Source organism: Notolepis coatsorum, assembly GCF_963971535.1.
Source record: "Notolepis coatsorum genome assembly, chromosome: 18".
NCBI lineage: Eukaryota > Metazoa > Chordata > Actinopteri > Aulopiformes > Paralepididae > Notolepis > Notolepis coatsorum.
The window spans coordinates 10,509,555-10,524,142 of record NC_140182.1 but is presented as its reverse complement, the minus strand read 5'-3'; the positions used below and the strand labels follow the sequence as shown (position 1 = coordinate 10,524,142).

The following is a 14,588-nucleotide window of genomic DNA, read 5'->3' as shown; positions in this document are numbered from 1 at the left end:
AAATCAAAATCAGACATACAAACAAATATAGAACATTAACAAATATACAAACATATAGAACAAATCAAATATCAATAAAACAACAAATATCAATAAAACAACAAACGGAGACATCTCAGAGAAAAGTGAAACGTGCTCAAAAACAGCACGACATTCCATACACTAATACTCCTCATAACCACTAGACAAAGACATTCCAAATCAACACATAACCCAACACAAGATCCCCACTCATTAGACACTGATTAGACCCAACCAAAACCAATCTCTTTCTGCATTACAGCCCCTCTTAGTCTCCTCTTGAATCCCACCTTACTGGCAATTGAAACCAAATACTGTGGCAGTCTATTCCAGTAGGACATTGCCCTGTACATTACAGTTTTCTTTAAGGCTTCAGTTCTGGGTCTCGGCAGGGCGAACCGACCCCTCAAGGCTTGTCTAGTGCCATAGCCATGACCATTACTAGTAAGCACCAGCTGCGAAAAGAGCCACACAGGTTTATGTATAAAGTATAAATATTTCTCATAAACAAAATAAGACTACACACTAGTCTCTCATTGACTCTCATCCATGACAGTTCCTTGTATGACATGACAGATATTAGACTCCGTCATAGAACCCATTTCCCTGTATGGTTGCGAGGTCTGGGGCCCACTTGCAAACCAAGATTTCACAAAATAGGACAAACACCCAATTGAGAATTTGCATGCAGAATTTTGCAAATCCATTCTCCGCACCCAACGGAAAACACCAAATAATGCATGCAGAGCAGAACTATCAAAATCCAAAAAAGAGCATTTAAATTCTAGAATCACCTAAAAGAAAGTGACGCAGATACACTCCATAACAAAGCCTTCACCTACAAAGAGACCCTTGAGAAATGCCCACTCACCAAATTATAAGAAAACAAAAATAAAACGATCTGACACATTAGAAAGAATCAACCCAAAACCAGAGCAAATTGAAATGCTATTTGGCCCTAAACAGAGAGTACACAGTGGCAGAATACCTGAGCACTGTGACTGACCCAAAACTAAGAAGATCCTTGACTAGGTACAGACTCAGCGAGCACAGCTGAGCCATCGAGAAAGGCTGCCATAGGCAGACCTGGCTCCCAAGAGAAGACAGACTATGCACCCACTGCACACAAGAAGAGGTGAAAACCGAGCTACACTTCTTAACAACCTTCCCACTATACCAAGACATCAGAGACATATACTTCCCAGAAATTGCAAACACCCAAAGAGACTTTGAAAACATGGAAAATAACTCTAAACTCCCATACAAAATGGCGCTGCTACGTCCGGCTGCCTATCTGTTTGCTCCGACGAGACTGTGCTTACTTTTGTTAATATTTATAGTTTTAAGAGTTTTGTTTGTACCAGCTGTTGGTGCATTTAATGTGTATGACCGGCAGTCACTCATCGACATTGGATTAAGAAAAACGTACCATCTGGATTGCTCTCTGGATCAGCTCGCCGAACAACAACAATGGCCTGCTGAGATCATAGGCGGCGGCCCAGGCAACAACAAAGGACGCAGGCGGCGAGGAAGAAGAGCCGGCGTTCGAAACAGACTGCGATCCAGGCGACACAGAACGCCATTGCCCAGCATATTGTTGGCCAATGTGCAATCAATAGAAAATAAACTGGACGACATCAGAGCACGGATTCAATTCCAAAGAGAAGTTAGAGACTGTAATGTTCTCTGCTTCAACGAGACGTGGCTGACGCCGGACGTTTCAGACCACGCCATCCAACCGGCCGACCACTTCTTCATCCACCGAAAGGACCGCACGGAGGAAGATTCCGGTACACGAGACGTGGCTGACGCCGGACGTTTCAGACCACGCCATCCAACCGGCCGACCACTTCTTCATCCACCGAAAGGACCGCACGGAGGAAGATTCCGGTACAAAACGGGGAGGTGGAATAGCCTTCATGTTGAACAACAACTGGTGTGAACCAGGCAACGTGAAGGAGCTTTCAAACCACTGCTCCCCAAACCTGGAGTATATATCAATCAAGTGTCAGCCTTTCTTTCTCCCGAGAGAGTTAACGTTGGTCATTCTGATCGGAGTGTATATTCAACACAACGCAAAACACTGGAGTCGCGCTGTCCTTGCTTCACGACGAGGTAAATAAACTCCAAACAGCTAACGTTGACGCTGCTATTGTGGTTGTGGGTGATTTCAATAGCGCCAATCTGAGGAAAGTGTTGCCAAATTTCTACCAGCATGTGACTTGTACTACCAGAGGCGGGAATATTTTAGACCACTGCTACTCGCAATTTAAGAGTGGATATAAGTCTCAAGCTGCTAGTGGTTTCAGCAAGTCAGATCACGAGGCCATCTTTCTTTTACCGCAGTATAAACAAAGTCTCAAGCGTGCCCCGGTAGTATTGCGAGATGTGCAGCGATGGTCTGTAGAATCAGGGGAGACGCTCCAAGCTGCACTTGAATGTACAGACTGGAGTGTGTTCCGTGACAACACAGATAATATTAATGACTACACGGAGACAGTGCTGGACTTTGTTTGTACTTTGGTAAAAGAAACAATCCCCACTACCACAATTAGAGTTTACCCAAACCAAAAGCCCTGGGTAGACAAATCCATCCGCGAAGCTCTGAAGGCGCGCACCTCAGCCTACAACGCCGGGCTTGTGGCAGGCAACATGAATGACCACAAGGTGGCGAGATACAACGTAAGGAGGTCAGTAATTGAGGCAAAACGGCGCTACAGGGATACAATTGAACTTCAGTATGAACAGGCTGACTCTAGAGGTATGTGGCAGGGCCTCAGAACGATGACAGATTACAAAGGCACCTCCCTCAAGCTGAACAGTGACATCCATCTGGCAAATGATCTCAATACCTTCTATGCGAGGTTTGAGGCTGTGAATAACAACACCAGCCTACAAACCATTGCAATGGAGGGGGGGACACTGCAGATGGAGACTCAGTGTTCAGGGTAACAGAACATGAGGTGAGGAGGACCTTTAAGAAAGTGAATATCAGGAAGGCAGCATGACCGGACGGTATCCCCGGCCACGTCCTAAAAGTCTGTGCCGACCAACTGGCCCCGGTATTCACTGACATATTTAACCTGTCCTTAGAACAGGCTGTCATCCCCACCTGTCTGAAGAAGTCCACCATTATCCCTGTACCCAAAAAATCCAAGCCTGCTTGCCTCAATGACTACCGCCCTTTAGCTCTCACCTCCATAGCCATGAAGTGCTTTGAGAAGCTAGTGAAGGGCTACATCTGTTCCTCCCTCCCCATCAACCTGGACCCCCTGCAATTTGCATACCGCCCCAACAGGTCCACGGAGGACGCCATAGCCCATGTGCTGTACACAGCAGCATCACACCTGGACAAGAGGCAGGGGAACTATGTGAGAATGCTATTCATCGACTACAGCTCAGCATTCAACACCATAGTCCCCTCCAAACTCATAGCCAAGCTCAGGGACCTGGGCTTGAACTATGACCTCTGCCAGTGGGTCTTGGACTTCCTGACAGGCAGACCCCAGGTGGTGAGAGCAGGCAACTGCACCTCCTCATCCATCACTCTCAACATAGGGGCCCCCCAGGGCTGTGTTCTGAGTCCCCTCCTCTACTCCCTGTACACACATGACTGGGTGACACAGCGGAACAACAACACAATCATCAAATTTGCTGACGACACAGTAGTGGTGGGCCTGATCTCTGCAAACGACGAGAGGGCCTTCCTGGAAGAGGTAAAGGTTCTAGCGGGATGGTGCCAAGAGTACAGCCTCTCCCTGAACGTCAGCAAAACAAAGGAGATGATTGTGGACTTTAGGAGGTCGGGGGTCAGGGACTACAGCCCACTCAGCATCGACGGGGCACCGGTTGAGAGAGTGAACAGTTTTAAGTACCTCGGAGTCCACATATCTGAGGACTTGACATGGACCACACACATTGACAGTGTTGTGAAGAAGGCACGACAACGCCTCTACTTCCTTAGGCGCTTAAGGAAGTTCAACGTGAGTCAGAAGATCCTCAAGAACTTCTACTCATGCACAATAGAGAGCATCCTGACTGGCAATACCACCTCCTGGTTTTGTAATAGCACTGCACAAGACCGTAGCAGACTACAGAGAGTGGCCCGTTCAGCCGAACGCACAATTGGAGGTAGGCTTCCCACTCTCCAAGACATCTACAACAAGCGGTGCATGGGCAAGGCTAAGAGAATAATCAAAGACTCCAGCCACCCAAACAACTGCCTCTTTGAACTGCTGCATTCAGGCAAGCAATACCGGAGTCTCATGGCAAGCACAGAGAGACTCAGAAGGAGCTTCTATCCCCAGGCCATCAGGATGCTCAATGAACAATGATTGAACAATGAACAATAACAGGCCATCAACACACCCACAGCACACACACACACTCACTTTAAATAAACAACACACTGTAGCACCCACTTTACCACACTTTACACTTTTACACTTTACACTTTATATTTATTATATTATTGGTAAGGGAATTGCACATTTCTCATTCCTTATTCCTTATTGCACCTCACCAACACAAGGTGGCACCACAAGCTAAGCTATACCTCACCATTTTTGTACCAGATGTACATACTGTATATAGAGGTATACTGAACAATTTAGTTGTTTACACTTGTTTTTACTTGACTTCTTGACTTTCTATTTTATACTTATTTATACTATCCTGTTATCTAGCACACTATCAGGAGCAAAACAGAAAGAAACATTTCATGCAAAGTATTCTGTATTTCTGTATGACAAATAATAAAGAATCTTGCAACTTGATACCTACTGGGTGAAATACAACAATGTGCAAACACAGCAGCAAGATTTGTGAGCTGCTGTGACAAGAAAAGGACATCCAACGGAATACAACCACCATAAAGACTGTCAATCATACAAGAAATTCTGCTTCTGTAATGTACTGATTTCTTTTGATTTCTCGGTTTGATTGTTTTGTTTTGTTTGGCTTTGGCAATGTAAACGTATGTTTCCCATGTCAATAAAGCCCATTTGAATTTAATCTAATTGAATTGAAAGAGAGAGAGAGAGAGAGAGAGAGAGAGAGAGAGAGAGAGAGAGAGAGAGAGAGAGAGAGAGAGAGAGAGAGAGAGAGAGGGGGGGAGAGGGAGAGAGACACATACAGAGAGATACATACATAGAGAGAGACATACATAGAGAGAGAGGGAGAGAGAGACATACGAGGTTTAAAGTTTTGTTCTATTTGTCACGTATAAAGTACATGTACATTACAGTGAAAGGTTCTGTATGAGCCCCTGAAAATGTGCTTCATAGAGTAAAAGAGAGGGGGAGAGGGAGAGACATACAGAGAGAGAGAGAGAGACAGAGAGAGAGAGAGAGAGAGAGAGAGAGAGAGAGAGAGAGAGAGAGAGAGAGAGAGAGAGAGAGAGAGAGAGAGAGAGAGAGAGAGAGAGAGAGAGAGAGAGAGAGAGAGAGAGAGAGAGAGAGAGAGAGAGAGAGAGAGAGAGAGAGCGAGAGCTATGACCCTTATGATTTATGAGATCTCGTGGTGCTGATTTGGCATATATTGCGTGGTGCTGGTGGGCTGTGCCGTGACCTGAATGGCGACAGCGACAGTAAAGATGATGTATTTGTCTCTTTAAACGTACTGTATGTAAATAACCTTCCTGTAACTCTATCTAACTTGTGTAGTAGTACTTCAGATTGTGAGGAGAAGACATATTTTTGTTTGTGAAACTATTTTCTCGTGTTTTCTATTTAGAAGTTAGGTTCTATTTAGAAGTTAGGTTCGATTTTGTATTTCTATTTTCCATTTTGTCTTGTTAGGAAAGTTAGGGATTTTTAGGCTGTTTGTTTTTGGTTGGGCTCTGCTCTGCTCTGAATCTCTCAAAAAGAAACTAATAAACTGCTACTTTGACCTTTTGAATCATGTCTGTCCTTGGTGGTTGGGGGTTGGAAGAGTGGGGGCACTTAAACAGGCTGGGGCCCAGGTTCCCCTAAACCAGGTTCCTCTAGACCAGTGGTTCTCAAACTACGGGTCGCAACCCAAATTGGGGTCGCGCATTGGAAAGTAAAAATAAATAATAAAAAAGATTTAATTTAATGTTCTGGCAACATATTTTGGCTAGATATGCCTCGTTTTATAAATGTGTATTGATAACATAGTGCTGTAATTACATTTTCTACTAAATATGCATGATCAAGTTCAACGACGTGTGCTTTTATTTTGATATGACTTAATTCCACGTTGAAATTACGCCATACATTAAGTGTGGGGTCGCCAAAAAATATCCTAAATAAAATGGGGTCACGGTATGAAAACGTTTGAGAACCCCTGCTCTAGACCAGGTACCTCTAGACCAGGTTCTTCTAGACTAGGTTCTTCTAGACCAGGTTTTTTTTTTATTTAAAAAACCCTGACGAAGTTCGAATCCCAAAAACAGGCTTCGGGGACAGCCTTACTCCGTCCTCACTGACCGCCTCCAACAGTGGCATCACCAACACCGCCCTCTCCTGGTTCAGATCCTACCTAAACAATAGAACCTACTCGGTGAGTCTAGCCAACTTCTCCTCCCAGCAAGCCAACCTCACCTGCGGGGTCCCACAGGGTTCAATCCTGGCACCCATCCTCTTCAATCTTTACATGCTCCCCCCCTCAGTCAAATCATCACTCGGCACAACATCTCCTTCCACTGCTACGTCGGTCATCAAAGAGAAGTCGCCTATTCTCAGTCCTTGCCCCACAATAGTGGAATGAACTACCCACCCCAGTTAGGACAGCCGAAACCCGTCCAATATTCCGCCGTCGACTAAAGACGCACTTCTTCAACCATTATCTGAAATAATAAAAAGAAAAAAAGAAAGAAAAAAAGAACTCTAACCCTAACTAACCTTACTGTCATGCACTTGTCCTAATAAACTAACCTACACTGTAACACGCAACACTTTGATGAACATTGTTACTCAGCTGATAGAGGTGTGCCCTTCCTGATGACTTGTCGTACAGAACTTATAAGTCGCTTTGGATAAAAGCGTCAGCTAAATGACTAAATGTAAATGTAAATGATACCCAGATATACCTCCCACTCACAACAGCTGACTCCTAGACCGCCTGAAGACCTGCCTATAGGCAACATAAAGGAGTGGATGTCACAAAACCACCTGCAGTTAAATGAGAGCAAGGCAGTGGCGTCGCGTGGGTAAAATAACAGGGGAAGCCAAAAAAAATTTATTAAAAAAAAAATTATTAAATATTTTTATTAATATTTTTTTTTTTTTTTTTTTTTTTTTTTTTAAGTCAAGCAGTCACCATGTACACTACAGTATGGCTCGGCGGCCAGTCAAACTTTCTTTTTATTTATTTAACAGATTGCAGAATGGGTACAATACAGTACGGCTCAATACACACAATTGTATAAGGGGATGCAGACCAGAGAAAGACGTTTGTCTTGTTTACATCAGGGTCATTAATACTGCTGGAGCATTGGTTAATTTTTGGTCCGATTTTTCCTTGCACGATTTTGCGCGCCGCGTGGGAGCAAATTCGAGACACATATTCGGTTGCAAAAAGGTGTCCCACGGTCTCATCTATGGCCGTGAATATTTTCACGCGGATCGGAATCACGGCGCGCCCGTGGGACACTTTTCCGTTTCGGCGAGTTTATTCCACGCTTTCTGTTTTCCTTTTCTACGCATTTTAGGGGCTACATGTGATTGAGTAAAAGTTGCGGGACGCCCAGATGTTTCCACGATAGAAAGCTCGCGTGGATCCCATAATAGGCTCACTTAATACAGCGTTTTTAAAATCACGCGACATTTTCAGGGTCGCGAGCCGACCTTTTCCCCTCGTTTTCGATGATGGAAGTGATTTAGGAAAAGCTTCGGCACGCCGAGAGGTCCCCGTGGATTTAATCTCGCGAGGATCGGGGCAATATTCGGCCCGTGGGAACAGTTACGGGTTGCAGAGGGGAAAATATGCTGAGTGTTTTCCTCTGGCAGTCAGCTGTGGCAGTCAGCTCGAATCTGATTGGCTAGGATCGGATTTGGACTCTATAATGCTGGAAGCCTGGAGAAAGAGACCTACCATCTGCCTCCTCTCCTGCTGCAGTGAGCATAGTGAGGCTGACAGTGTGTTAGAGGGAGTGAGAAGGAGAAGAGGGCGACATTTAAAAAAAATAAAAAATTATAACACAGATGCACAGATGAAGAAGAATGTAAACTATATAAAAAAAAAAAAAAAAAAAATTTTTTTTTTCATATTTCATATTTGATATTAATTCATATTTTAATATTAGGGAGGCATGGCTTCCGTTGGCTTCCATAAGGATTCGCCACTGGAGCAAGGGGGAGATAATTCTGTTTGGCACCCCCACCTCAGTCACTCAGAGCTGCAGAAACATGGGAAGCCTCCTCCTTGGTGAAACCCAATGTGAGAAACCCTGGCTGGGGTCTTATTTGACTCAGATCTCAATTTCAACCAGCAAGTAAGATCAGTGGTACAGTGCTGTTTCTTCCAACTGCGCATCATTTCAAAAATCAAGTCCGTCCTCTCCCCCAGCGACCTTCATAAAGTCATCAAACAAGGGACAAAACACGTTTTGCAATTATGCCACAACAATGCGGAACGCCCTACCCACAGCTGTAAAATAATGTGAATCCGTACCCTCCTTCAAAACCGCTCTCAAAGAGCACCTACGGGTGGCTGCTATTAGAAACTGGCCCCGGTAAATATCCAAACACCCCCCCACCCACCCACCCAACCCCCTCCAATGTACAGTTTCTTCCCCTTCAAATGTATATATATTTTTTTATGATCTCTTTCTCTTAAACAGTAGCCTACTGTATATTTGTATGTTGTGTATGTCATAAATGTCTTGCTGAATTGAAAATGGGGGACCCTGATGTAAACAAGACGAAAGTCTTTCTCTGGTCTGCATCCCCTTATTAACAATTGTTTGTATTGAGCCGTACTGTATTGTACCCATTCTGCAATCTGTTAATAAAGTTTTCAATCAATCAATCAATCAATCATCATGCTCATTTTCTCACGACTGGACTACTGCAATTCCCTCTACTCTCAGTGCATTCAAAATGCTGCTGCCAGGCTGGTCTCGGGCTGGGCGATATAACGATAACGATAATTATCGTGATATATTTTAATAATCGATATAAAAAAGAAATCGGAAAAAAATAATATAGCTTTTTAGTTTTGTTTTTTTGACCTGCAACAGGGCAGTTTTAAAACCAGAGACAGACAGACTTGTCTTTCTTGCCTGCAACTTAAAGTAATGGCTTTGCTTTTCCAAATGACAATAACTGACCAAATTGAGATTTATTTTTCTCTTTTATTTTGTTTGCTTTCTAATGTAAAATACAGTTTGAAACCGTCTGTACACAGTAGGCTATGTGTGCTAGCAGAGCTAGTCTCCAGTCACAAGTCACGGTGCACATGTGCGGTGGTTTGTCCACCAAAAAAGCTCCAAAAGATAGAAAAGAAACTAGCAGAGCCAGAACTGTTCAACTCCTCTGGAGCCACAGCCAGCAGAGAAGCCGGTTTACTTTCACTTTCCAGCTGCAGCCTGAGAACTGGAGTGTGAGGGGCTGTCACACTAAGGATGGCGGCAACAACAAAGAATTGCTGCAAAATAAACATACATCTGTTGTTTAAAAAAAAATATATATATATATATAATAATAATACTTATAACAATATCGATAATATCGAATATCGAGTGATATGATATTGTCATCGATATCGTTATCGCGATATCATTTTTGGCCATATCGCCCAGCCCTCAGGCACCAGAATGAGGGACCACATCTCCCCAGTCCTTGTCTCTCTCCATTGGCGTCTCTCAACATGGTGAGGAAGAGAATCAAATTCAAAACCATGTTATTCACTTACAAAGTGAGATTTGTTCCACAAATATAAAGCACCCGTACAAATTGAATATATTATTATTATCAGAGTAATCCACAAGTTTACTGTAGGCCTACACTGTATACTGATATCAATCATCTACTTAAGCGTATAATATCAACAATGACAAGAATATAACAGTTATTTAACAAATGGTAAATAGCTGATTTTTTTATATAAATGGCTGCTTTTTCATATAGTGCTTTTATCCAAAGCGCTTTACAATTTGTTACTCACATTTTACCCATTCACTCACACACCGACGGCGGAGGCAAACCATGCAAGGTGCCAACCTGCTCATCGGGAGCAATTAGGGGTTAAGTGTCTTGCTCAAGGACACTTCGACAAGCTGCCCGGGAGGAGCGGGAATCGAACCGGGAACCTCCGGATTGCCAGACGACTGCTCTACCTCCTGAGCCACTGTCGCTGATAGGCCTGTGTTGAGATGTTGGTCTTAATTAGTTTTTCCATGTATTCTGTTATCCAATTATGTTAATTCGTGTTTTTGATTAGATTTTTGTATTGAATTGAATGAACAATTTAACTACACAGTATGAAATATGGTAAATATTACATTATATTCTTAGAAAGCATTGCACAAGTCTCAAATGTAACATGACTCCAAACTTTCAAGTGCAACTTTCCCCCCAATGGGTATTTATGTGTGAGGGACACTCTCGTCTCGACCCCACAGTAGGCCCAGGGGAAGTGTCTGGCCTGTGATCTGTTTAACCCTTTCACTGCCGCACTACCAAACGGTTAGCCCTTTCACTGCGACAATACACACAGAAGGTTAACCCTTTCACTGCCGCACGACAGCAGGTTAACCCTTTCACTGTGACAAAACACAGAAGGTTAACCCTTTCACTGTGACAAAACACAGAAGGTTAACCCTTTCACTGTGACAAAACACAGAAGGTTAACCCTTTCACTGCGACAAAACACAGAAGGTTAACCCTTTCACTGCGACAAAACACAGAAGGTTAACCCTTTCACTGTGCCAAAACACAGAAGGTTAACCCTTTCACTGCGACAAAACACAGAAGGTTAACCCTTTCACTGTGACAAAACACAGAAGGTTAACCCTTTCACTGCGACAATACACAGAAGGTTAACCCTTTCACTGCCACACGACAGCAGGTTAACCCTTTCACTGTGACAAAACACAGAAGGTTAACCCTTTCACTGTGACAAAACACAGAAGGTTAACCCTTTCACTGCGACAAAACACAGAAGGTTAACCCTTTCACTGCCACAAAACACAGACGGTTAACCCTTTCACTGCCGCACGACAGCAGGTTAACCCTTTCACTGCCACACAACCGACGGTCGCCGTGTGTATTGATACTGATTACTGATAGTAAAGGGTTAACCTTCTGTAGTGTACTGTGTGGCAGTGCACGGGTTAATGTAGTATCGCGACAGCAGCACCTCTGTCTAACAGCAGGCCCAGCCAGGAGCAGGTGCCGAACGGAACCTCGGGGCCACCTGACGGTGAAAAGGATTTTCTGTGACCCGCCGCGTCACATGACGCCTGGGAGCTATGCCGGGGAATGTTCCGATGGGGACAGATTAACCTTTCAAAACATCCGAATAGCTACTTAAAAGCCTTTGATAATTAAGCTGCAGAAAAGTACAGTAAGTACTGTGTCTGTGTGCGTGTGTAGAAAGCACATTCAAGAAGCACGTTCGAGATTAAAGATTATAGACTAATTAAGCGACTCAGCCGCGCGCAAGGGGCGCACACCAAAATGGTAAAAATCGTCCAAATTGAACTCCAAATTAATACAATAATTTTAATAAGTCAATCGAAAACAGTGCAACGGTAGAACATTTCAGCAGGTTAGGTATACAATAATGAAATACAATTAAATAATACGCTATGAATAAGATATCAATGACGCATTAATGGGGAACGAACGTGCCACATCCATCCGATCCAACCAAACCAAACCAACACATTCATTAAAACACATAGACACCCTTAATGACAAGCTAAACATTAAACAAAAATAATTTAGATTATATATATATATATATATGTCCCTATACATAGAAGCACAACGTTGAAGTAGGAGGCACCGTGCGTAAATAAATCCATGCGTAAATGTAAAAAAAAAAAGTTGCATGACGTCTCAGCATTTCCCCAAAATTAGTCGCAGACCTATTTTACGCAGCATTTCTACTACATGGAAATATACTAACAAACAGTGCAACTCTCTCGTCCTGCGGCCAGCGAGCAGCGTGTGTGTGTGTGTGTGTGTGTGTGTGTGTGTGGTCTGGAGGTGCATGGAGAAGAGAAACCATACCTTCAGCTCCATGTGACAGTGCACCGGCGCCCAGGTCATGCTGTAGCACTCCGTCTCGCCCTCCTCCGCGCCCACCACCACCTCCAGCGAGATCTTCACCTCCGCCACGCCGTCCCAGGTGTAGCAGAACTCCGTCTTGTTCAGCCAGCACATGTTCCTCACGAAGGGCACCTCCACGTCGGCGGGGTCCCCGACGTGCCCCACGTCTATCTCCACGTAGGTCTTGGAGTCGTCCTCCGCCAGGGTCTGTATGACCAGCGAGTGGGTCCTCCGCTCCCAGATCAGCCCGCTGAAGGTCCCCTTGAGGATCCAGTTCTTGTTCGGCTGGTCCACCACTTGCCAGTAGATGATGCCGATGGTCATGACGAAGAACACGGCCACGCCGAGGCACGCGATGGCCCCCTTCCACGTCTCGTTCATCTCCTTCAGCCCCGTGTCCCACGTTACCTCCGGGATGGGGCTGGGGTTCCTATTTCGAGCGTGCGGCATGGTTGTGGTTGTGGTTGGGTTGCTTTTGGATTGAGGTTTGTTGAGTGAGGAGGCGAGAATCAAATGCACAAAAAAACGCTGCAAAAATCTCTGTGGGTTAGAAATCTATGATGGTTCATGATGTCATGGTGTTTTCTTTTCACTGGAAAAAAGCCTAATTATCTCCCCGTCCCCGTCCCCGCCGGCTAACCCGCTGTTTTACGCAAAAAAGCGCCAGCAATAGAGACCTGTCATGTGAAGGAAAAAGTGTCCAAAAAGTCCCAAACGGAGAGAACGGGGGTAATCGATGAATAGTCGACTTATTACTTACCACATTGCTGCAGCTTTCCAACACGGCTTGGTTCGGTTAAAACTGGCACCGGGGACGCGCTCAGCGGTGAGCAGCTCTCAAAGCCGGGTTTGGCAGCAATGCCTGCGAATAGCTCCTAAGACGCTGACTTGCTTGCCCTGCACTTTTTGCCCCGGTGTGACGTAACGAACGCCAGGCTGTTTCTGCAGAAAGGTAGAGAGGGAGAGAGAGAGAGAGGGGAGAGTGAGGAGGATGATGATGAGGGGCCGGTGGGTGGTTTGGTTTGCGCGCAGTGCCGGCCGCCGGGGCGAGCAGGCCGCCCACAGGCAGCGGGGAGGGAGAGTGACCCGTGCCCGCTCTCCACTCCTCTCCGTGCGCCCTGCGTCGTCGTGGTGCATCCAGGCTGCTGGGTCTGCTGCTGCTCCATTGTCTCCGATGCGCGCTCCGAGACGCAGCAGTGGTGTTTGGAGAATGTGACGCCGTGTTTGTTTAAAGCCTGCCTGACTAAAAGTAGCGCATCTCTTCTGCGCAAAAACGGCTCTCATCATGCGCGCTGGCCAAAGATCACGGCGCGCTGGTCACCCAACACCCAGTTCCCCTCGAAGGCTCTTCCTGTTTACAAGACAAAAAAAGCATTTAGCTTTTATCCAAAGCGCTTTACAATTGTTCCTCACATTTTTACCCATGCTGCATTCACTCATCATCACACACCGACAGCAGAGGCAACCATGCAAGGTGCAAAGCTGCTCATCGGGAGCAGTTATAGCCTAGGCGTTAAGTCAAGTGTCTTGCTCATCAAGGACACTTCGACACGCTGCCCGGGAGGAGTGCCGGGAATCGAACCGGGAACCTTCCGATTACCAGACGACAGCTCTCTACCTCCTGAGCCAATGTCGACCCCTATATAGATGCAATAAATGCGGCATTAAATGACCGTCAATAATGACAAATCATTTTGAATATCTAACAGGAAACAGGTGGATTGAGTCTGTGACGTGTGTAAGATAATACATCTCTCACCACATTGGGAGTGAGTTATTGGCTATTGAAACACTGTCCAAAGCGTGATGTGCTCTTGGAGTTCAGGCAGGTGCTGGGAACGACCAGATACCAAGTTACAGTATGTGAATAAAAACAGAGGCCAGTTTCAACTTCCAGGTTTTCAAAAGTTGTTTTTTATTTTACACATATATAAAGTACATGTACAATACAGTGAAATGCTTGGTTCTGTATGAGCCCCTGAGAATGTGCTGAGAATGTGAGAATGTATACACATATATTTGACTGTATACAGTAAAAAAGTTAAAAGAATGAAGTCCAAACACTATACAAAATATACAATATACAAACTAAAGTACAACATGCAAACAATGAGGTACAAAATGCAAACGTAAAAAAAAAAGCTAAATGAGGTAGAGATGTATTAGTGCAAATCTTTTTGTAATAAATAGATACGGTGTAGTGTTAAAAGTGTTTAAAGTGTCTAAAGGTGAATGTTGAAGGTGAGTGTTTAAAGTGAGTGGGTGCATCATGTGGATGTGTGTGCAATGAATGTAGAATGGATGGGTTAGTGTTTCATAGAGTCATTG

The 14,588-nt window shown here is 44.7% G+C and overlaps 1 protein-coding gene across 1 annotated transcript in view; it reads right to left on the bottom strand.

Annotated features, from left to right (window-relative positions):
- Positions 1–12,710, bottom strand: part of LOC311244825 (SITS-binding protein) — a gene marked incomplete at both ends in the record, with an annotated part of 79,399 nt that extends 66,689 nt beyond the window's left edge. The window contains one exon of the mRNA XM_084334508.1: positions 12,222–12,710. Coding sequence (XP_084190634.1) covers positions 12,222–12,710 — 489 coding nt within the window. The remainder of the gene's footprint in view (positions 1–12,221) is intronic.
- Positions 12,711–14,588: the final 1,878 nt, after the last annotated feature.